The following is a 24,599-nucleotide window of genomic DNA, read 5'->3' as shown; positions in this document are numbered from 1 at the left end:
AGTTTGGAGAAAAAAATTGGCCTGTGACAACTGGTATCAGAGCTGTGTTGGTGAATTCGTGGGTTTAATCATGGTTGAAAACTCTACGGGTGAACGGTTGACAAGGCTGGTGAAATTTGTTGGAGTTCCTCTATCAACAGATGATATATCGTTGGTGAATCATGTTCATAACCTTCATGAAGGTCTGAACGAAGTGAAGGCGATGGTTGAGACTCTCAATAGAGTTTGTGATGGAAAGTTTGCAGACTTGTTCGCAACAACCGTTGCGTCTACTGAATTGACTAGAGATCAAATGCAGAAGATGAGTGATGAGATCACTATCTTGAAGAGGGTTGTGGCTGGAGGTGCCTCGAGTGGTTCAAGTGATGGCCACTTTAAGTTTAATGTTCCAGAACCAAAGGCGTTTGGTGGTAGTCAGAATGCTAAGGAACTTGAAAACTTCTTGTGGGATATGGAACAGTACTTTAAGGCTGCCCACATTGGAGAAAATGAGAAGGTAACGGTTACAAGTATGTACTTGATTGGGGATGCAAAATTATGGTGGCGTACATGGACGGATGATGATGAGGATTCGGCGAGGCCAAAAATTGATAATTGGGAAATGCTGAAGAAAGAATTGAAGGATCAATTCTTGCCCAATAATGCTGCATGGTTGGCTAGAGAAAGCATGAAAATCTAAGGCAAATGGGTACTATTCGTGACTAGGTGAAGGAGTTCAGTTCACTGTTGTTGGATATTAAGAATATGTCAGATGAGGACAAGTTGTTCAACTTTCTGCCGGGACTGAAGCCTTGGGCACAATCAGAATTGAGGAGGCAGAATGTAAAAGATCTGAATAATGTAATTGTTGTCGCTGATGGGCTGGTTGATTACAAAGTTGGGAATTCTGCTGGTGATGTTGGGAAAAATAAAGGTGTCGCTGGAAAAGGCAAAGGGCCGAAAGATAAGAATAAGTTCAAAAAGAAAGATGGTGACGCCCAAGCCAAACCCAAGAATGATGGTCAGTCTAAGTCAAAGAGCAAGGGCAGCTATATTTGTGGGGGTCCTCATAGGTTGAAGGAATGTCCTAGAAAAGAGAAGCTGAATGCCATAATTGAAACTGAAGAGAATGAGGCGTAGCATGAGGCGCCTAGGCGTGTTAATCCAATCAGGATGGTGAATTCCCTACGAACTGAGGAAATGGTGAGAACTCATGGGTTGTTGTATGTGAACGTTATCATTAATGATCCAAGTGTGATGGCCATGATAGACACAGGTGCTACTAATAGCTTTGTGGCTGAGAAAAATGTTAAGTTGCTGGGTCTTGAGTTACAGCCTAGTACTAGCCAATTTAAAGCTGTGAATGCGAATGCTCAACAAGTTGGAGGTGTGCTTGTGTGAGTGTAAAGATTTGACCATGGGAAGGGAAGTGCAAACTGTTGGCAACGCCCCTTGATGATTTTGATATCATATTCGGAATGGATTTCCTATTGGCAGAGAATATTTCGGTGATGCCTCGTTATGGGGGAATATTCATAGACGATGAGAAATAACCTTATTTTGTGAAGGGTATTCTAGAGAAGTGGGATAAGGGAAAGGCAGAAAATGGGTTATTATCAGCCTTGCAGGTTGAAGCTGGGTTGAAACGTGGTGAAGTAACATATCTTACAGCCTTGGTTGAAGTGAAGCCGGATCAAATGGTTGAAGTTCCATATTCTATTGCTGAAATACTAAGGGAATTTAATGATATTATGCCCCCTGAGTTGCCTAAATCCTTGCTGCCTAGACGTGCCATTGATCACAAAATTGAGTTGGAGCCTGGTGCTAGGCCTCCTGCACAAGCCCCTTACAGAATGGGTCCATCAGAACTTGGAGAACTAAGGAAACAGTTGAATGGTTTGCTGGAATTGGGATTGTTGCGTCCTTCCAAGGCTCCTTATGGTGCTCCGGTTTTATTTCAGAAGAAGGCAGATGGGTCTTTGAGAATGTGTGTGGATTATCGGGCGCTGAATAAAGTGATAATCAAGAATAAGTATCCTGTTCCAAATGTGGTTGAGCTCTTTGACAGACTTTCACGGGAAAAGTACTTCACAAAGTTGGATCTAAGGTCAGGCTATTGGCAAGTTCGGATTGCAGCAGGAGATGAGTCCAAAACAGCATGCGTTACTAGGTATGGGTCTTTTGAATTTCTAGTAATGCCTTTCGGTTTAACAAATGCTCCTGCCATGTTTTGTAATCTTATGAATGATGTTCTATATGACTACTTAGACAAATTTGTGGTAGTATATCTTGATGATATTGTCATATATAGTGAAAGTTTAGATGATCACCTAGAATATTTGAAATATGTATTCTTGAAACTGCGTGAATATAGTCTCTATGTGAAGAAGGAGAAGTGTGAATTCTGCAGTACATAAATTATGTTCCTTGGGCATATGATTAGTCAAGGACTTGTGAAGATGGATTCGAGAAAAGTTAAGGCCATTATTGATTGGCCTGCCCCTACTAAAGTTACTGAGCTTAGGTCCTTCCTTGGGTTGGCGAACTACTACAAAAAGTTCATCTTGGGGTATTCAAAAATCGTGCAAAGTCTCACTGATTTGTTGAAGAAAGATAGTAAATGGGAGTGGTCCAGGAGCTGCATGAAAGCCTTTAAAAAGTTGAAGCAGATTGTGGCGACTGAGCCGGTACTTAGACTTCCTGATTTTGAGAAGCCATTTGAGGTGCACACTGATGCTTCTGATAAAGCCATTGGTGGTGTGTTGGTTCAAGAGGGTCATCCGGTTGCATATGAAAGTAGAAAGTTGAAAGATGCTGAGCAGAGGTATACTACTCATGAAAAAGAAATAACTGATGTGATTCATTGCTTAGAAGTGTGGAGACATTACTTGTTGGGTACAAAGTTCGCGGTGTGTACAGATAATGTGGCTAATACTTACTTCAAAACTCAGAAGAATTGACTCCAAAGCAAGCTCGCTAGCTGGAATACTTGGCAGAATTTGATTTCACTTGGGTGCATAAGACGGGAGCCCAGAACCATGTGACTGATGCTTTGAGTAGAAAGGTGGCTGTGAAAAATTTGTGAATGCTCTAACAGTCATAAACTCAGATTTTGTGAGACAAATCAGGGCGCTTTCAGAAAGTGATGAGGCATATAAGCGGCTTACGAAAGAAGTGCGTGAAGGCATTATTCGCAATTATTGGATTGAAGATGGGTTGTTACATGCCAAAGGCAACATGCCCTATGTTCCTTGTGGTGGGAGTTTGAGACTACAGATTTTGAGGGAGTCACATGAGTCTAAGTGGGCTGGACATCCAGGTGTTGAAAGGATGTAAGCTATGCTGTGTAGAACATATATTTGGCCCAAGATGTTAGAAGACACGGAAGCGTATGTGAAGTCATGTTTGGTTTGTCAACTTGACAAAACAAAAAAGAAGAAGGAAGCGGGTTTGTTGCAGCCTCTTCTAATCCCTAACAGGCCATGGCAGTGTATATCATTGGATTTTATTTCAGGGCTGCCTAGTGTTAATGAGATGCAATTTATTCTTGTGATTGTGGATAGATTCTCTAAGTATGCTGTGTTTGTCCCTGCACCGCATGCTTGCCCGGCTGATGTAGCCGCTGGGTTATTTTTCAAGAATGTGGTAAAGTATTTTGGGTTGCCTGAAGATGTGGTTAGTGATAGAGATGCAAGGTTTACTGGAAGATTCTGGACAGTTTTGTTTGGGTTGCTGGGGTCTGAACTGAATTTTTCTACAGCAAATCATCCTTAAACGGATGGCCAAACAGAAAGGTTGAATGCTTTTCTAGAGGAATACTTGAGACACTTTGTCACTGCGAGTCAAAAAAATTGGTTAGACTTGATGGACACTGCACAATTCTGCTATAACTTACAACGTTCGTCATCAACAGGCAAGAGTCCTTTTGAGATGGTTTTGGGAGTGCAGCCTAGAACTCCAAATGAGGTAGCGATTTAGAGAACAGGTGGAAATTGTCCTGCTGCTTATAGATATGTTGTTGGGAGACAAGAAATGTTTGAAGATACTCATGACAGCCTTAGTAAAGCACAACATAGGATGAGGAAGTACACCGATAAGAAGGGAAGGCCTTTGGAATTTCAGGTTGGGGATTAGGTGTTGCTGAAATTGACACCACATATTTGGAAGAAGATTAGTTCAAAGTCAGTTCATCGTGGGTTGGTTCAGAAATATGATGGGCTATTTAAAGTTATCAAGAAAGTTGGTGTTGTTGCCTATCAATTGAATTTGCCAGCTAGGATGAAGATTCATCCAACATTCCATTTGAGTTTTCTAAAGCCTTTCCATGAAAGTTTATTGGGTCAAAGGAAGCAATTAAAGCGGGCGCCTCCTACCATTCAGAAACAGTTTGACAAGATGGTTGATAAAATTCTTGATTATCGAACTATAGGGATGAGTAGGAAGAATAGAAGGACTGATTACTTGGTGAAGTGGAAAGGTGAATCAGAAGTGCATGCTACATGGGAGAGAGATGTGACTTTGTGGTAATTTGAAGATCAGATTAGGGAGTAATTGGAAAACCCTCCAATGAGGACATTGGCCTATTCAAGTGGGGGAGGGTTTGTAAGCAATTAAGGCTGAAGTTGGATTTGGCTTGGCGGCGACTGATCCCAACGCCTCCAAGGCTAGGCGCTAGGTGCCAAAGTGGGCTGACCGCATGGAGCTTGGTTAACGCTTGATGGTGGGCTAATTTATACTTGGTTGCTGGTGTTAGTTGGCTTGACAATAATCAGATTGTGTTGGGCTGAATATGTGGCTGGCTGGGCAGCCAAGAGGCATTATATTATTGGGCCCAAAGGCTGGGTTAATTATTGGGCTCATGTGGGGGAAATAAATTCTGGGCTACAAGTAGCATGGCTGTGAGACAACAAAAATGTGGGTAATAGTTGGGCTTCATATATGTGTATACATATATTGATGGGTGTCTAGAGATTGCTAGCAACTGCTCAACAGATTGCACAAACCAATGGTTGGCTGTCAGGTATCACTCTAACTGCTGGAAACTACTTGGCTGAGAGTAACTACCTATGTAACTGCTCAGCAAGGGGGAAAAACTTGGGAAGATATAGATAGGCATATATTTGATGTAATCTGTATCTTGTATTCATTATTCTGCACATAGAAAACTGTATAGAGAAAGATAGACAAACATTATAGTCTTGGCTTATATTCTCTTGTATCCTTTTGGGTTGTGATGGCAATGAAAAGGTTGGGAGTGTGTCTCCTATAAATTCTGCTGTGTGCTTATATTTACTAGTGGCTATAATCAAATTAGCATAAATGTAAACGAAGGGTGTTGGCTACTGTTCTTGTGGCGCTTGCCTATACTGAGTGCTGGGGCTGCTGGGGCCGCTGGGGCGATTGGTTCTGTTGGGGTCGCGACTGAGCGACTGAGCGACGGGAATTTGTGGGCAACTGAGCGACCGAGATCAGGCCGCTACAGGCGACTTTGGAGAAAAAAATAGGCCTGTGATATCAGTGGAGTTTATAAGAACTCAACATAATTTAGCCGATCATCTAACCAAAGGGTTGAGTAGAGATCTTGTGCACAAGTCGGCTGTGGGGATGAGATTGAAGTCCATCTAAAAATCTCTCATGTTGAGAAACCCAATTCTCACCTAATATTATATTAGGTGTTGAATTCAATGTGGAAAGCTTAACATCTAGAGATTGGAATACATTAGAAGTATCATCCCAAAGTATGTGTTCAGAACTGCAAGTTGAGGAGGTTGAAGCTTATATTCTTAATAGTTCTTTTAAAAAATTACATATGCAGGTGCGAGAGTAAAAGAACTACCTGTTTGAGCATGAAGTTTAGCCGCTTCAAGAAGCTAGGACTTGGCTTTTATATGCTTATGAAGGATTAGAACACAATGCTAGTAAAAGATAGTGTCAAGTAAGAATAATTTGAGAATATAAATTTATGTGTATATTATCTTCGTGTATTCTCTATGAATAATAGAGGTTCAATCCATAGTGATACCTTGATATTCGAATATATGGAATGTGTAATATACTAATATGAAATTCAATCGTCACGATATTTCATTTATGCATGAGTTTGTTGTTTGTTGTGAATTTATTTTAGTTAATCATGGATTACGCTAAAATGGGGGAGGATTGTTGGATATTTTAGTGTAATTGGATTGATTAGTTGATCAATATAATCATAATATTAAATTGAACAAGTCGGGAGAGTGCGGAGTGCACGCTTTGTTCGAGTTTATTGTGATTTTGGTATTATTGTTTATGAGACATGACCATTGGCAGCAGCCACACCTGTTGAAATAAGATGTGTCTGTTAGTTTTAGCCATGACTGTTAGTCTGAGATGTGTCTATTGGCAAAAGACTGAGATGTGTCTGTTGGCAAAAGACACATCTGCTGACATCCATATATAGGTGTTGCATTGATCAATTTTGGGGTTGGTTCATTTTCTTGAAATTCACAACAAAAACATATTCTCTCTTCTTGCATAATTTCTGACTTTATCCGATTGATTTATTTGGGTGAACCACAAATAACTTCAATCTGAAAGTGTTCACACGACTTCAGAAAAATCCAAGTTACTACCATTTTTCCCAACTATCACAGGCCTATTTTTTTTCTCCAAAGTCGCCTATGCGGCCTGATCTCAGTCGATCAGTTGCCCACAAATTCCTGTCGCTCAGTCCTTCTATTCTGCCTACTCATCCCCATAGTTCGATGATCAAGAATTTTATCAACCATCTTGTCAAACTGTTTCCGAATGGTAGGAGGCGCCCGCTTTAATTGCTGACTTTGACCCAATAAACTTTCATAGAAAGGCTTTAGAAAACTCACATGGAATGTTGGATGAATCTTTATCCTAGCTGGCAGATTCAATCGACAGGCAACAACACCAACTTTCTTGATAACTTCAAATGGCCCATCATATTTCTGAACCAACCCACGATGAACTGACTTTGAACTAATCTTCTTCCAAATCTGTGGTGTCAATTTCAGCAACACCTTGTGCCCAACCTGAAATTCCAAAGGCATGTACTTCTTATTCGGCGTACTTCCTCATCCTATGTTGTGCTTTACTAAGGCTGTCATGAGTATTTTCAAACATTTCTTGTCTCCCAACAACATATTTATAAGCAGCAGGACAATTTCCACCCGTTCTATGAATCGCTACCTCATTTGGAGTTCTAGGTTGCACTCCCAAAACCATCTCAAAAGGACTCTTGCCTGTTGATGACAAATACTGTAAGTTATAGCAGAACTGTGCAGTGTCCATCAAGTCTAACCAATTTTTCTGAACTCGCAGTGACAAAGTGTCTCAAGTATTCCTCTAGCAAAGCATTCAACCTTTCTGTTTGGCCATCTGTTTGAGGATGATTTGCTGTAGAAAATTTCAGTTCAGACCCCAGCAACCCAAACAAAATTGTCCAGAATCTTCCAGTGAACCTTGCATCTCTATCACTAACCACATCTTCAGGAAACCCAAAGTACTTTACCACATTCTTGAAAAATAGCCTAGCGGCTACATCAGCCGGACAAGCATGCGGTGCAGGGACAAACACATCATACTTAGAGAATCTATCCACAATCACAAGAATAGATCGCATCTCATCAACACTAGGCAGCCCTGAAATAAAATCCAATGATATACACTGCCATGGCCTGTTAGGGATTGGAAGAGGTTACAACAAACCCGCTTCTTTCTTCTTTTCTATTTTGTCAAGTTGACAAACCAAACATGACTTCACATACGCTTCTGTGTCTTCTAACATCTTAGGCAAAATATATGTTCTACACAGCAAAACATACATCCTTTCAACACTCGGATCCAGCCCACTTAGAGTCGTGCGACTCCCTCAAATCTGTAGTCTCAAACTCCCACCACAAAGAATATAGAGTCTGTTGCCTTTGGCATGCAACAACCCATCTTTAATCCAATACTTACGAACAATGCCTTCACGCACTTCTTTCATAAGCCGCTTATATGCCTCATCGCTTCCTGAAAGTGCCCTGATTTGTCCCACAAAATCTGAGTTTATGACTGTTAGAGCATTCACAAATTCTTTTACAGCCACCTTTCTACTCAAAGCATCAGTCACATGGTTCTGGGCTCCCAGCTTGTGCACCCAAGTGAAATCAAATTCTGCCAAGTATTGCTGTCATCGAGCTTGCTTTGGAGTCAATTTCTTCTGAGTTTTGAAGTAAGTATTAGCCACATTATCTGTACACACCACGAACTTTGTACCCAACAAGTAATGTCTCCACACTTCCAAGCAATGAATCACAACAGTCATTTCTTTTTCATGAGTAGTATACTTCTGCTCAACATCTTTCAACTTTCTACTTTCATATGCAACCGGATGACCCTCTTGAACCAACACACCACCAATGGCTTTATCAGAAGCATCAGTGTGCACCTCAAATGGCTTCTCAAAATCAGGAAGTCTAAGTACCGGCTCAGTCGCCACAATCTGCTTCAACTTTTCGAAGGCTTTCATGCAGCTCCCGGACCACTCCCATTTACTATCTTTCTTCAACAAATCAGTGAGGCTTTACACGATTTTTGAATACCCCAAGATGAACTTTCTGTAGTAGTTCACCAACCCAAGGAAGGACCTAAGCTCAGTAACTTTAGTAGGGGCAGGCCAATCAACAATGGTCTTAACTTTTCTCGAATCCATCTTCACAAGTCCTTGACTAATCACATGCCCAAGGAATATAATTTTTGTACTGTAGAATTCACACTTCTCCTTCTTCACATAGAGACTATATTCACGCAGTTTCACGAATACACATTTCAAATGTTCTAGGTGTTCATCTGGACTTTCACTATATATGACAATATCATCAAGATATACTACCATAAATTTGTCTAAGTAGTCATATAGCACATCATTAATAAGATTGCAAAACGTGGCAGAAACATTTGTTAAACCAAAAGGCATTACTAGAAATTCAAAAGACCCATACATAGTAACGCATGCTGTTTTGGACTCATCACCTGCTGCAATCCGAACTTGCCAATAGCCTGACCTTAGATCTAACTTTGTGAAGTACTTTGCCCGTGAAAGTCTGTCAAAGAGCTTAACCACATTTGGAACATGATACTTATTCTTGATTAGTCACTTTATTCAGCGCCCGGTAATCTACACACATTCTCAAAGACCCATCTGCCTTCTTCTGAAATAAAATCGGAGCACCATAAGGAGCCTTGGAGGGACGCAGCAACCACGATTCCAGCAAACCATTCAACTGCTTCCTTAGTTCTCCAAGTTCTGATGGACCCATTCTGTAAGGGGCTTGTACAGGAGGCCTAGCACCAGGCTCCAACTCAATTTTGTGATCAACGACACATCTAGGCGGCAAGGATTTAGGCAACTCAGGGGGCATAATATCATCAAATTCCCTTAGTATTTCAACAATAGAATATTTAACTTCAACCATTTGATCCGGCTTCACTTCAACCAAGGCTGCAAGATCTGTTACTTCACCACATTTCAACCCAGCTTCAACCTGCAAGGCTGATAATAACCTATTTTCTGCCTTTCCCTTATCCCACTTCTCTAGAATACCCTTCACAAAATAAGGTTGTTTCTCATCGCCTATGAATTTTCCCCCATAACGAGGCATCACCGAAACATTCTATGCCAATAGGAAATCCATTCCTAATATGATATTCAAAATCATCAAGGGGCATCGCCAACAGCTTGCACTTCCCTTCCCATGGTCCAATCTTTACACTCACACAAGCCACACCTCCAACTTGTTGAGCATTCACATTCACAGCTTTAAATTGGCTAGTACTAGGCTGTAACTCAAGGCCCAACAACTTAACATTTTTCTCAGCCATAAAGCTATTAGTAGTATCTGTGTATCATGGCCATCACACTCTGATCATTAATGATAACGTTCACATACAACAACCCATGAGTTCTCACCATTTCCTCAATTCGTAGGGTATTTACCATCCTGATTGGATTAACACGCCTAGGCGCCTCATGCTGCGCCTCATTCTCTTCAGTTTCAATTATGGCATTCAGCTTCTCTTTTCTAGGACATTCCTTCATCCTATGAGGACCCCCAAAAATGTAGCAGCCCTTGCTCTTTGCCTTAGACTGACCATCATTCTTGGGTTTGGCTTGGGCATCACCATCTTTCTTTTTGAACTTCTTCTTGTCTTTCGGCCCTTTGCCTTTTCCAGCGACACTTTTATTTTTCCAGCATCACCAGCAGAATTCCCAACTTTGTAATCAACCAGCCCATCAGCGACAACAATTGCATTATTCAGATCTTTTACATTCTGCCTCCTCAATTCTGATTATGCCCACAGATTCAGTCCCGACACAAAATTGAACAACTTGTCCTCATCTGACATATTCTTAATATCCAACAACAGTGAACTGAACTCCTTCACGTAGTCACGAATAGTACCCGTTTGCCTTAGATTTTTCATGCTTTCTCTAGCCAACCATGCAGCATTATTGGGCAAGAATTGATCCTTCAATTCTTTCTTCAGAGTTTCCCAATTATCAATTTTGGGCTTCGCCTGAATCCTCATCATCATCCATCCCTGTACGCCACCATAATTTCGCGTCCCCAATCAAGTACATACTTGTAACCGTTACCTTCTCATTTTCTCCAATGTGGGCAGCCTTAAAGTATTGTTCCATATCCCACAAGAAGTTTTCAAGTTCCTTAGCATTCCGACTACCACCAAACGCCTTTGGTTCTAGAACTTTAAACTTAGAGTGGCCATCGCTTGAACCACTCGAGGCACCGCCAGCCACAACCCTCTTCAAGATAGTGATCTTATCACTCATCTTCTGCATTTGATCTCTAGTCAATTCAGTAGACGCAACGGTTGTTGCGAACAAGTCTGCAAACTTGCCATCACAGACTCTATTGAGAGTCTCAACCATCGCCTCCACTTCATTCAGACCTTCATGAAGGTTATGAATATGATTCGCCAACGATATATCATCTGTTGATCATGGATTACGCTAAAATGGAGGAGGATTGTTGGATATTTTAGTGTAATTGGATTGACTAGTTGATCAATATAATCATAATATTAAATTGAACAAGTCGGGAGAGTGCGGAGTGCACGCTTTGTTCGAGTTTATTATGAATTTGGTATTATTGTTTATGAGACATGTCCATTGGCAGCAGTCATACCTGTTGAAATAAGATTTGTCTGTTAGTTTTAGCCATGACTGTTAGACTGAGATGTGTCTATTGGCAAAAGACTGAGATGTGTCTGTTGGAAAAAGACACATCTGATGACATCTATATATAGGTGTTGCATTGATCAATTTAAGCGTCGGTTCATTTTTCTTGAAATTCACAACAAAAACACATTCTCTCTTCTTGCAGAATTTCTGACTTTATCCGATTGATTTATTTGGATGAACCACAAAAAACTTCAATCTATGTTGGGAAAAAATGGTAGTAACTTGGATTTTTCTGAAGTCGTGTGAACACTTTCAGATTGAAGTTATTTGTGGTTCACTCAAATTAATCAATCGGATAAAGTCAGATATTATGCAAGAAGAGAGAATATGTTTTTGTTTATATTGATCAACTAGTCAATCCAATTACACTAAAATATCCAACAATCCTCCCCCATTTTAGCGTAATCCATGATTAACTAAAATAAATTCACAACAAACAACAAACTCATGCATAAATGAAATATCGTGATGATTGAATTTCATATTAGTATATTACACATTCCATATATTCGAATATCAAGGTATCACTATGGATTGAACCTCTACTATTCATAGAGAATACACGAAGATAATATACACATAAATTTACATTCTTAAATTATTCTTACTTGACACTATCTTTTACTAGCCTTGTGTCCTAATCCTTCATAAGCATATAAAAGCCAAGTCCTAGCTTCTTGAAGCGGCTAAACTTCATGCTCAAATAGGTAGTTCTTTTACTCTCGCACCTGCATATGCAATTTTTCAAAAGAACTATTAAGAAGATAAGCTTCAACCTCCTCAACTTGCAGGTCTGAACACATACTTTGGGATGATACTTCTAATGTGTTCCAATCTCTAGATGTTAAGCTTTCCACATTGAATTCAACACCTAATATAATGTTAGGTGAGAATTGGGTTTCTCAACATGAGAGACTTTTAGATGGACTTCAATCCCATCCCACAGCCGACTTGTGCACAAGATCTCTACTCAACCCTTTGGTTAGATGATCAGCTAAATTATGTTGAGTTCTTATAAACTCCACTGATATAACACCATGCGTGATAAACTCACGAATCATGTTGTGTCTAACACCTAAGTTTCTAGACTTGCCTTTGAACACTTGTCTATAAGCATTAGCCAAGGCAGACTCACTATCACATCTGATAGATATGGGTGATATCGGTTTAGGCCACAATGGAATCTCATAAATCAGATTTCTTAGCCATTCAGCTTCTTTACCAGCCACTGATAATGCCACAAATTCAGATTCCATCGTTAAATCAGTAATACAGCTATGTTTCTTTGATTTCCAAGAGATAGCACCTCCTCCAAGAAGGAATACCCAGCCACTTGTGGAAGAATGATCTTCCTTATTGGAAATCCAACTTGCATCTGCATGACCTTCAATAACCGAAAAAAATCCAGTATATATCAAACCATAATCCATGGTTCCTTTCAAGTACTTGAACACTCGACTTAAGGCTTGCCAATGATGTGAACTTGGTTTGCTTGTATACCTACTAAGCTTTCTAACAACATAGGCAATATTCGGACTAGTGCTTATCATGGCATGCATAACACTACCAATAGCCCTTGAGTATTCAAGTTGAGATACTGCCACACCCTGATTAAGTAGGAGTTTAATACTAGGATCAAGAGGAGTGCTTAACAGGAGAACAATCCTTAAAGTTAAATCTTTTCAATATAATGAGATTGAGAAATTGAAATACCATTGTTCTCACGCTTGATCTTTATACCAAAAATCACCCCAGCCTCCCCCATGTCTTTCATATCAAAATTAGATGACAAGAACCTTTTTGTTTTATTCGCTTGATTTTGGTCAGTACCAAAAATCAACATGTCATCCACATATAAATAAATTATAACTCCTTTACCAGAAGCATCAAATTTGCTATATACACACTTGTCTGCGTGGTTAAGAAAATAACCATTAGACAAGACCATATTATCAAATTTATCATGCCAATCCTTCGGTGCTTGTTTTAGACCATAAAGTGATTTCTTCAACTTACACACCTTGTTCTCATAACCAGACATAACAAACCCTTCGGGTTGTTTCATATAAATCTCTTTATCTAATTCACCATTCAAGAATGCAGTTTTCACATCCATTTGATGAATGACAAGGTTGTGTATAGCAGCAAGTGCTATTAACAACCTAATAGTGGAAGTCCTAGCAACAGGAGCATAAGTATCAAAATAATCAATCCCTTCCTTTTGTCTAAAGTCTTGGATAACCAATCTAGCTTTAAACTTATCTATTATACCGTCCACCTTCATTTTCCTTTTGAAGATCCATCTGTTTCCCAATGTTTTACAGCCAGGGGGCAGATTCACTCAATTCCCATGTATTATTATTCATGATAGAATCCATCTCATCCTGGATAGCTTCTTTCCAGAATGCAACATCCCTTGATGTCATAGCTTCACTAAAAGTTTTTGGATCATCCTCAATAATAAAATAAAATTAGTATTGATATTCAATTTCATCTATAGAACCTTCAACTAGATAAAGATGAAATTCATCTCCAAAAGACTTCACTTTTCTAGCTCTAGTGCTTCTCCTTGGTTCAGAAGGTCCATGAACATCTTCAGTAGAAACTGAGTTCTTACTATAAGAATTCTATAGCATGTCCCTTGGCCTAGGCATAGATGTAAATCTGTTTTCATCAAAGATATCATCTCTTGACTCAATAATCGAGTTCACAGACACATAGTCATTTGATTCTAACACATAAAATCTATATGCGATAGAATGCTCAGCATAACCAACAAAAATACAATTTATACCTCGTTCACCCAAGTTTCCTCTTTTTTGTTCAGTGAGTCTTACAACTGCTTTACATCCCCAAACTCTCAGAAAACTCAATTTTGGTGACTCTTTGTACCAAAGTTCATAAGGGGTAATCTTATTTCTCTTACTAGGAATTCGATTTAATAAATAACAGACTGTTAACATAACTTCACCCCAAAAACCCTCACTCAAACCCGAGTAGGATAACAAGGAATTAACCATTTCTTTCAAAGTCCTATTCTTTCTTTCTGCCACACCATTTTGTTGTGGTGTATAAGGAGCCGTGGTATGATGTATTATACCAGTAGATCAAAAATATACCGGATCATAATAATCTCCTCCTCTATCAGTACGTAGATTTTTAATCATTGTACTCTGATGTAGCTCTACTTCTTCTTTATATATTTTAAAGAAGTCAACAACTTCATCCTTTACATGCAACAAATATACATAATAATATCCGGAAGCATCATCAATAAAAGTAACTACATACTTTTTATTTCCTAATGATGGTGTAGAATGAAAATCACATAAATTACTATATATTAGTTCTAATACATCAGACACCCTATTAGCATCTTTAAAGGGCATTCTAGTTATCTTTGTCAACATGCATGTTTTACATTTTTCATTGTTTAAATCAATAGCAGGTATGAGACTCATCTTAGACATATTCATTATTCTTTTATTATGTACATGTCCTAGTCTAGCATGACATAATTCTGATTTATTTAAACTATTGCTAGTACTAGTAGAAGCCATACAAGCAGATTCTTTATTAAATGGAGTATTTACATTCAACATAAACATACCATTACATAAATAGCCAAAGCCAACAAAATTACCATGTTTTGACAAGATATACTTGTCACTTTCATAAACTTGTTTATATCCATGATTATTTAATATAACACCAGACAAGAGATTCTTTCGAATCCCCGGAACATACAGCACATTATTTAATAATATACATTTTCCAGAAGTAAAAACTAGCTTGACATTTCCTAGTCCTTTGATCGGTTCAGTTGCAACATTTCCCATCTTTAAGATAGATCCATCTTCGATTGGTTGAAAGTCTATGAACCAACGAAGATCTTTACATACATGACTCGTTGCTCCTGAATCAATTCACCAAGCAACATTATCATCCTGCACATAAAATGCCTCAGATATTAGTGATACATAATTCTGACAAGAATTATAATTTTTAATTAAAATATGACCATGTTGCTTTTCTGGATCCTTGGATCCACTTGGACCAGCATTTTGCTTTTCATGCTTGCATTTACCACCCCGACAATCCTTCTTGAAATGTCCAGATTTGCCACACTTCCAACATGCCATCTTAGGCTTTTTGTTGGAAGAGTTGTAGTTTCCTTTAACCTTCCGTTTATTACCCTTGCCATCCTTAGAATTCTTAGAAGGTCCACCATCTTCAACCATATTTACAGAAGAATCACCGACTTGGTTCTTGCCCTTAGGATTATTCTCAATTTCTTGAGTCCTCAAAGCCTCTTCAATTCTGAAGTGACTTCCAAGTTCAACCAGCGTCATATCATCTTTATTATGTTTCAAGGTGTGTTTAAAATCCTTCCATTATGGTGGCAGTTTGTCTATAACACCATAAACAGAGATAGATTCATCCATCTTCAAATTGTGTTGAACAAACTGTCCCAGAATCCTTAACAATTCATTGTATTGTTCTATCACCGGTCTAGAATTGACTATTTTATAGTTCATAAAATTACCGACCAGAAACTTATTACTAGAAGTATATTCTGCCATGTACTTGGATTCAAGAGAATCCCACAATTCTTTCGCTGAATCAACATTTTGGTATACATCGAAAAGGGAATCAGACATACCGTTCAAGATGTGATCGCGGCAGATGTAATCATCGTTTTCCCATTTGCAGCGCTTCCTTGTTTGTTCAATAGTTTCGTTCTCAATCACTTCTAGCATGGGGGTACTCAGAACATACACAACCTTTAGCGTGGTCAACAGAAAATGCATCTTCTTCTGCCATCTTCTAAAATCCTGACCCTCAAACTTGTCCAGTTTTGCAAACTTGCTTGTCATATCTTTTGCAGATTCTCTGTTCGTCATCTTCAGAAAAAAAGAATAACTTCAATCTATGTTGGGGAAAAATGGTAGTAACTTGGATTTTTCCGAAGTCATGTGAACGCTTTCAGATTGAAGTTATTTGTGGTTCACCCAAATAAATCAATCGGATAAGGTCAGAAATTCTGCAAGAAGAGAGAATGTGTTTTTGTTGTGAATTTCAAGAAAATGATCCAACCCCAAAATTGATCAATGCAACACCTATATATGGATGTCCGCAGATGTGTCTTTTGCCAACAGATACATCTCAGTCTTTTGCCAATAGACACATCTCAGTCTAACAGTCATGGCTAAAACTAACAGACACATCTTATTTCAACAGGTGTGGCTGCTGCCAATGAATATGTCTCATAAACAATAATACCAAAATCACAATAAACTCGAACAAAGCGTGCACTCCGCACTCTCCCGACTTGTTCAATTTAATATTATGATTATATTGATCAACTAGTCAATCCAATTACACTAAAATATTCAACAAGAATTGTGTGATTGATAACCTTTTAGAGCATCTCCAACAGTCTCTTAAGCCACTCTTCAAATATATTATAAAATATTGACTTTTAATAACTTAATGTGCATTCACCTCCAACAACACTGTTTATATTCGCTCTTTAAATATTATTTTAATATTAAAATATTTTTATTTAATAGAAGTACAATATAAAGTTGAGAGAGAAAATGGGTGATTGAATTATTTTATAATAAAATATAAGTTAAGAGCAAGTGGTTGACTCTTAAAAGAGAGGGGAGAGAAGAGGCTCTTAAGGTTTTAAAGAGTCTCTGAGAGTCTCTTGGAACTCCAATTTTGACAATGCTATTTATTTTTACACTTAAGAGCTTGTTTAAAGAGGTTGTTGCACTTAAAAAATTGTTTAAAGAATCTGGTTGGAGATGTTCTTAGCAGTTTCGTAAGTCGAAATGCCCGATGAGCATCGGCTAAAATCTCTTAAAAATCATAGAACATAACGTAAACATTTCACCCTTGATTTTAAAAAAGTAAAATTAAAAATCACTTCACCTGTCATATACACTGCTTAATCATTCATACCATGTTTGAATTATTTAAATCCTTGAATTATTTAAATCCATTAATCAGTCATACCATATTTGAATTATTTAAATCCTTGAATTATTTAAATCCATTCAATTTTTATTGGTTTAAAATTTTGGATAAAAGCTCTGATCTGTTTGTATTTGTATTTAAAGGGGGGAATTTCACTTATAAATTCTAAAACATATTGTGATTAATGTTCACAAGCATTATCTTAACATATTTTTATTTCTCTACAAAATGATGCGATTATAAATGTGATTACGCAGCTTTGCAAATTTATGAAGTGGACCTATGTCCCAAAATCCAAATGCCCAAATTCAATGCCCTGACCATTGACCAATTACTACCACAAACTTTGACCGGGCCATAAAAAGTCCGGACTATTCGGTCAAAGTCCGGACCGGTCTTATACAGATTGAGTCAACATGCAATTCGTCTAGAATAGAAGGTTTCAACTATTTGTAATACACGTGATCTTCCACTTCAATGTAGCGTCTGGCTGGCTACTTTAAATTTGAAAACAATATACAAGTATTATTAATGCCCAAGAGAAGCCAATGGAAATAACACTGACATGTAAATTACCAAGCCCTACATTTCGAACATTCCTCATCTACTCCTAGGCAGAAATTTTACAACAAAAAATAGATGGAGAACCTCCACGCTGTACCTAGTTTAATGTACCACCGGATAACCTCCATGCTGTAGTTTAACATACCACTGTAATTAGGTTGCCTTCAAGCAACAACCAGGCTGAAAAATGCTGCACAAAGTTCGAGGAAGAGAAAGGGTGGCCCATAAATCCTCTGCAAATCCAGAACGTATAATTCTGGAGTGGCTTTGTAGAGCTGTTGAAACATTACCACCAAGTTAATCAACATAAAACCATTTAGCCAACACCTTCTTGATTATCTCTCATTAGTCTTCTCATGGCTATATAATCCAGTTTTTTGTTATCTTTTTTTAATGGTCAACCACCATGTCATTGTAGATTTTGATTAATGATTTATAACTACTTACCTGAATTTCAAATTTGACAGCATTGTGCGACTCGAGAGCTTTGCTCCTCAAGCTTGTTATAATCAACTCATTGCCATATATATCTTTTATAGGAGGACCATCCATTAGGGTTGCTGGTTTAGAGTAGGTAGAAAACTGAGAGAGCAAGAGACACCTCATATTAAAGTCTCCTATCTTCTTCCACCGCACATTTAAGCTCTCAAAAACCTTTAGAACGTCTATCATTGTTTCATGAGCAGATGCCGTGGACTGTGCAAATACAACTTGGTATCATTAATAGCTCAAATGGTTGAACAAGATAGCATAGTAACTGTTAACGAACAACTGCGAAAGCAAATTTAATAATTACCCTAAATCCAAGGGCCCACTGTGTTTTAAACTGAGGAAGTGATCTCAAGTATACTTCTGGTCGATCTGTACATTCCGCTAGCTGCAAACATCAAAAAATAGATGATGAGTTTATTGATTAGACATGAATTCCATTCCAAATCCTAGATTCAAATAATCATTTTGTCTAAACTATCCAGTATTCAAACACCACAATGGATGCCAACTAGTCCAGCTTAGAGAAAGGTAGAACCACATCGCGGGGCAAAGCTCCCCTTTTAAAACTAACAGATATATTCTATACAAGGCAGAAGCTGTTTGAAGACCTGATGTTACAGATGATTAGCAGCATAGCCATTTAAAACATAATGGCTCAACATATGGACCATTGTGATATAACTGTCAGAAAAATAAAGCCATCAAAACAAGAATTTCTCAAAAGCAGTATGGGACTGGCACAGGGCTTCGTTTAGAACTCCTGTAGTTGAAGGAGAATCAACATAATTGTTTGGAAGGTGTATAATTGTTTTCAATCTCCAGCTGAGTTGCTTTAGGTAAAACATTATGTAATTAGCAATAATGTCTCATATGAATATGGTGTTGGTGAAAATGCGGAAATTCATTCTAGTGAGGTACGGGAAACACACTGATGACACCAGATTATGCAATTATTAAGTTCAGCAAATAAGTTACCAGGCCTCCTGAAAGTTTGTTGTTTTGGTTACTGCACTGAGCCCCAAACCGGTTGTGCAACATCAGATAATATGTCACGGTTCCCTACAATACAGAATAACATCATCTCTGCACTCTATTTATAGATAAATCAAATTATTACATTCGTGACAGCGTCAGCACCTTATTTTGCACACCGTTTTGGAGAGAGCTAGCCAGTTCAAAGCTATCACATCCCGACTTAACCATCTCTTTGAATATGTCTTCATTAATCTTCTCACATACCAAGAAAACTATTAGATTGACAGAAACAGTATGCAAAGTTCAATATTGGAGATACAAAATACAACTTAATTTGAACAAATACACATAGAAAGAGAGACTGTGAGTGATAGAGCTATTGATAGTTCTCAGAAATTAAAACATAATCACTAAACAATAAATACGATCCTACAGGGTGTGCACCAAAGATGTAAAACCAACCAATGCTAAATCTTATACTAAGAAGGAAATCTTCCAACAGAATTACTCATTAATGTATCAACCGAAAGTTTTCCTTACCTCTCTCAGATCATAAGATGCTATTTTGGGACGGACAGCAATGTGTGGTGGAAGTTGCTGTTGAAACCAAGGATGCTTATGTATTTCGGAAATTGATATACGGATTGTTGGATCAGTTATAAGGATGCGAGCAATCAGGTCACGTGCACCAACGGACAAATGAGTAGGAAACGTGTATATTCCACTCTAGTGTCAAGAGTCAGAATTTTATTATTTTTGTCTTAATATGACAGAAAGAAATAGAACAGGCAAGTCAGATGGGCAATTAACATGTCAATTTTGCTGACCTTTATCCTTGCATATAGTCCTGGAAGATTATCATCATCAAAGGGAAGTCTGGCGCACAATAGAGCAAATAAGATAATCCCACAACTCCAGACATCAACTTCAGGGCCAGCATAAAGTTGCTCAGTAATGACCTACATCATATGATGGAATCAAACTGTAATTAACTATAGCCATCTCAATGCATATGTATTCTATAAACGATCCCGTACCTCGGGAGCTGCATAATTCGGGCTTCCACAGCTTGTTTTGAGAAAATGACCATCACGCATGACATTTCCAAGTCCAAAATCTGCAATTTTAACATTTCTCTTTTTATTTAAAAGCAAGTTTTCTGGCTTCAGATCTCTGTGGACGACCATATGAAGATGGCAAGATTCTACACCTGAAATAATCTGAACAAACATGTATTAACATATTTATTTTTGTGTTCTTCATAAATATTCTTTAGTACATGTGTTAAATGACTTCACATGAGTAAAGTAATCTTAGGCAAATTAGGACTATTATCTAGAACATCATAATGATGTATTTAGATAGGATAAGCCTTGATTGTATATAATCCACATGAAAGAACCAAGTACAATATGAATTAGGTGATAAAATAAAAATGCATAACAGATTGTGCTTGAAAGATATGCTGTGTAGTTAACATTTTCTTAGACTAATCTTAAATAAATGCAGTATGCTAGGAAAAAAAGTTATAATGTGCTAGAAAATTTGAATGGCTACTGCCAAGCCCTGAATATCCAAAGTCCAAACCATGTATCTATCGAAGTCCAACTGAGAGGTCACTTAGTAATGAAAAATAGTATTCATAATTGTGTTATAGAGGCTGTTAGATATAAAGAATAGCAAATAGTAAAAATTACTTACTAATCAATCAAAGTGTGACTGTGTCTACTATTATTACAATTAATTATAACATCGTAATGATGTATTTAGGTTGGATACCCCCTGATGGTATATAAATCCACATGAAAGAACCAAATGCAATATGAATCGGGTAATAAAATAAAGCATATCACATTGTGTACATTAAAGATATGCTATGTAGTTAACATTTTTGGACTAATCACGAGTTAATGCAGTTTGCTAGGGAAAAAGTATTAATGTGCTTTAAAATTTAAATGGCTATCACCAAGCCCTAAATGCATCATATCCAAATCATGTATCTATCTAGTGTAAAAGAGCCCGTAAGATACAAAGAATAGCAAATAATGAAAATTATTTACTAATCTATCAAATCATGTCTATTATTACAACAATTGGCAATTACAAGATGACAATATCTGAAAAAAAAAATAAATTAAGCAGGCGCTCGTGAAATTTTATATATACTAAAAAAGCTAAATAGAGAATATCTTAAAATGATAAAGTAGCTGGCTAATACCTGTTGGAAAAAGTAGCGAGCCTCAGCTTCGTGAAGTCTGCCATTCTCTGTTATATGATCAAATAGTTCACCTGAATCCATATACTCCATGACCATATAAATGGTTGTTGGAGTCTCTATGACCTCAAAAAGACGTACTACATGAGGATGTGAGAGTAGCCTCAATATATTGATTTCTCGCCTCACTGCAAATATTAAAACCATGATTGGTATAGGTGGCTTCATTCCTTGTAAATAAAAGAAATGGGAGTAAAGAATGAACTGACATCAACTTGTAAATAAATATAAGACAGGACAGTAATCAAGATCATTGTGACTTCTAGTAGAAGACTGCAAAAAATACCAGTCTACAACTCCAAATTTTGTGATCACTAAGTTTTCTAATTATGAAAAAAAATATATGTTAAATTGCAATAGCCAGGTGTGCAGCATACCTTTTTCTGCAGCCTTTTCGTCTATAGACTGGCGCTCAAGAATTTTCACAGCTACTTTTATGCCTGTAAGAATATGATGTGCAAGTTTCACTTTACCAAATGCACCAATTCCAAGGGTCCTTCCTATCTTGTAATTTGGGAGAACCACACGTGATGATTTTGTTCTCCTAGCAATACTTCCGTCCATTTTAACACTGCCAACATAATATTAGTTTAACATGTTAATCTAGTACTGGTCAACACGCACACACGAAAATATAATTCAGCAGACTAAGAGAATACGAAAAAGCACCATGCTCTTAATCCAAAGTACATCATGAATTTGTTAAGTAACCAATCCGTCTAAAACTTTAAGGTGGTAGAGGAAGGTCCGAACCAGATCTTATACTCATACTATCCAAAGTACATCATGAATTTTGTTAAGTAATCAATCCGTCTAAAACCTTAAGGTGGTAGAGGAAGGGCCGAACATGATCTTGTGCTCATTAACATTCCCCCCTCAATCGTACTATACGTTTCGCTACGATTGACAGCAATAAATATAACCAAAACCAATATCATACCAACAACAAATATTTAAATTAAATAAATGGGGGTGCAATAAATATAACCAAAACCAATACCATACTTTTTAAAAACTCTCCTTCAATCATACAATACTTTATCGACTGACAACAACAAATATAACCAATAACCAATACCAATAACAATACAAATATTTAAATTAAACAGATGGGGAGTGGAAGGACTCGAACCCGAGTCTCTCTCCCTAAACCGAGCTCTAAAATCATGTTAAGCAACCAATTGCTCTAAAACCTTAAGGTGGTAGAGGAAGACCGAACATGATCTTATACTCATTAACACTTCACGAACTGATATACTAACACATAACCCCGTAGCATACCATACAAAGTATGGCGAGCCGTTACCTCAAAATGGCATCACAAGGCGATCTCTAGTTTGAATCCTTGGACCCTTAAATCCTCTAAAATATAGCTTAAATGATTCAAAGGAGAAACAAAAATCAAAAATCAGCAAGGGAACATCAAAACTCCAAAGGCTACACATCAAAACTTCAAAGTCTACAAGTATAGCAATAAAAAAATCATTTTCAATTATAGATGCAAGGCGCATTAATTATAACTACGACAAAAGAAGTGTTTCAATTTATAGATGATCTTAGTTCTAACATTAATCTCCACATATGTAAATCTTAAACTAGCTAACGAAACCATTAATAACTACACAGTTGCAAAAAAATGTTGATCGCAGTAATAGTAACACAATCAACGTCTAAGGCCGCAAATAAAATAATATATTAATCCTAAATCCAGTTTATGAGAAGCAAATGAAAATCAACAATCAAAAAAACAGGAGCAAATATAGTAGATTATGGAAATTAAGCATGGATTACCTTAAGAAGCAGATAAAATCGTTGATGATGAAGAACTAAGAGGGAGATGAATTAATATAAGTACACATGAGAGGATAACAATCTGGACTAGAATATAACGAGAGGCCGGAGAAAACAAGGAGGCATCCAAGTAATTAAGTGAATATAATATGGGGGATGTACATGAATTATATGTGTGTGTTTTAGGGAGTTGACAAGGAGGGATAGATGGGGGGGTTATGAGTTGGAGAACAAGACAAGAAATGGAGATGCGGACAAAATTCAAGTACAGAGAGAAAAGAGTGAGACTCACTTCTTCTGACTTGCCTTTCCCTTCCTGCCTTTTTTCTACTGTAAAAGTTAGATCAACCCGCAGATTTTATTATTATTATTATTCTCGCCGTTCGAATTCATTGGGCACTTTTAAATATTATCAAGTACTAAATTCGATATATGTTAAATATAACTGTTATTTTTATTATACATATGAAAATCATTTGGGGTTATTTAATTGAGATTTTGAATGATTGCTAATAATTTATAATTTTTTTTTAAAATTGTTTATTTTAATTGTTTGCGAATTTGAAGGATTTGATAAAAATATCTTGTAAATTCTTGATCATTTTGTGAAGTTATTTAGAAATTATTCAAAATCTCAATAATTTCGGTGAGATTTCAATTTCAAAAGAGTAAGGGACGTGTATTCATTCAAGATTTTAAAGAATTTTCTTGGATTCTTGAAATTAAAAGATATTCAATTTCGATTTTAAAAAATTATTTAAAATATGATGATATTCAATAAATATTAGAAAAAATAATTTAAAATACGAATGCATTCAATTTATATTTTAAAAAGTTTACGGAGGTATTCAATTTGGATTTGTAAAAATCCATCAAAATATGTTGGTATTAAAAAGACTTTGAATTTTTTTATTTGAAAAAATTGTTGACTTTGATGGATTTTGTTATACATTTTTAATCATTTAAAATTTTTATGAAATACATGAGATTTATAAAAAAAATGAAAAACTTCACAAAATTATAAAGATAAATGAATTATTATCAATTATTTAAAATCTGAAATGAATATCAAGTACTCCACTATTAAATTTCAATATATGTCAAATTGATATTCCCTCGTCTGTTTTTTTGGACCAGTGATAATGAGAATAATAGACAAGAAAGTCGGGAGGGATTATTAATTTTGTTATACATAGAAAATAATTTGGAACAAAGAAAATAATTAGGAACTAATTACTAATGTTAATTTTGTATAGATTGACTAAATTTCATTGGCATTACTCT

At 37.0% G+C, this 24,599-nt stretch overlaps 1 protein-coding gene across 2 annotated transcripts; it reads right to left on the bottom strand.

Moving 5' to 3' along the window:
* Positions 1–17,631: 17,631 nt before the first annotated feature.
* Positions 17,632–23,636, bottom strand: LOC141712566 (SNF1-related protein kinase catalytic subunit alpha KIN10-like). Of its 2 annotated transcripts, XM_074515556.1 has the most exons (12): positions 23,316–23,636; positions 22,831–22,897; positions 21,902–22,095; positions 21,468–21,652; positions 20,287–20,469; positions 20,077–20,208; positions 19,790–19,975; positions 19,412–19,501; positions 19,250–19,333; positions 18,579–18,659; positions 18,230–18,478; positions 17,632–18,057 (listed from the first exon to the last, which is right to left on the bottom strand). In XM_074515556.1, the coding sequence occupies exons 3-12, from the start codon at positions 22,086–22,088 to the stop codon at positions 17,947–17,949; spliced, it is 1,488 nt and encodes a 495-aa protein (XP_074371657.1). In that variant the 5' UTR covers positions 22,089–22,095; positions 22,831–22,897; positions 23,316–23,636; the 3' UTR covers positions 17,632–17,946. The 2 variants fall into 2 exon arrangements, with proteins under 2 accessions (XP_074371657.1, XP_074371656.1); XM_074515555.1 differs by lacking the exon at positions 22,831–22,897.
* Between the last annotated feature and the right edge of the window lie 963 nt (positions 23,637–24,599).

Source organism: Apium graveolens, chromosome 3 (assembly GCF_009905375.1).
Source record: "Apium graveolens cultivar Ventura chromosome 3, ASM990537v1, whole genome shotgun sequence".
In the NCBI taxonomy this organism is placed as follows: domain Eukaryota; kingdom Viridiplantae; phylum Streptophyta; class Magnoliopsida; order Apiales; family Apiaceae; genus Apium; species Apium graveolens.
Note: the sequence above shows the minus strand (reverse complement) of the source record. Positions and strands in the feature narration are given on the sequence as shown.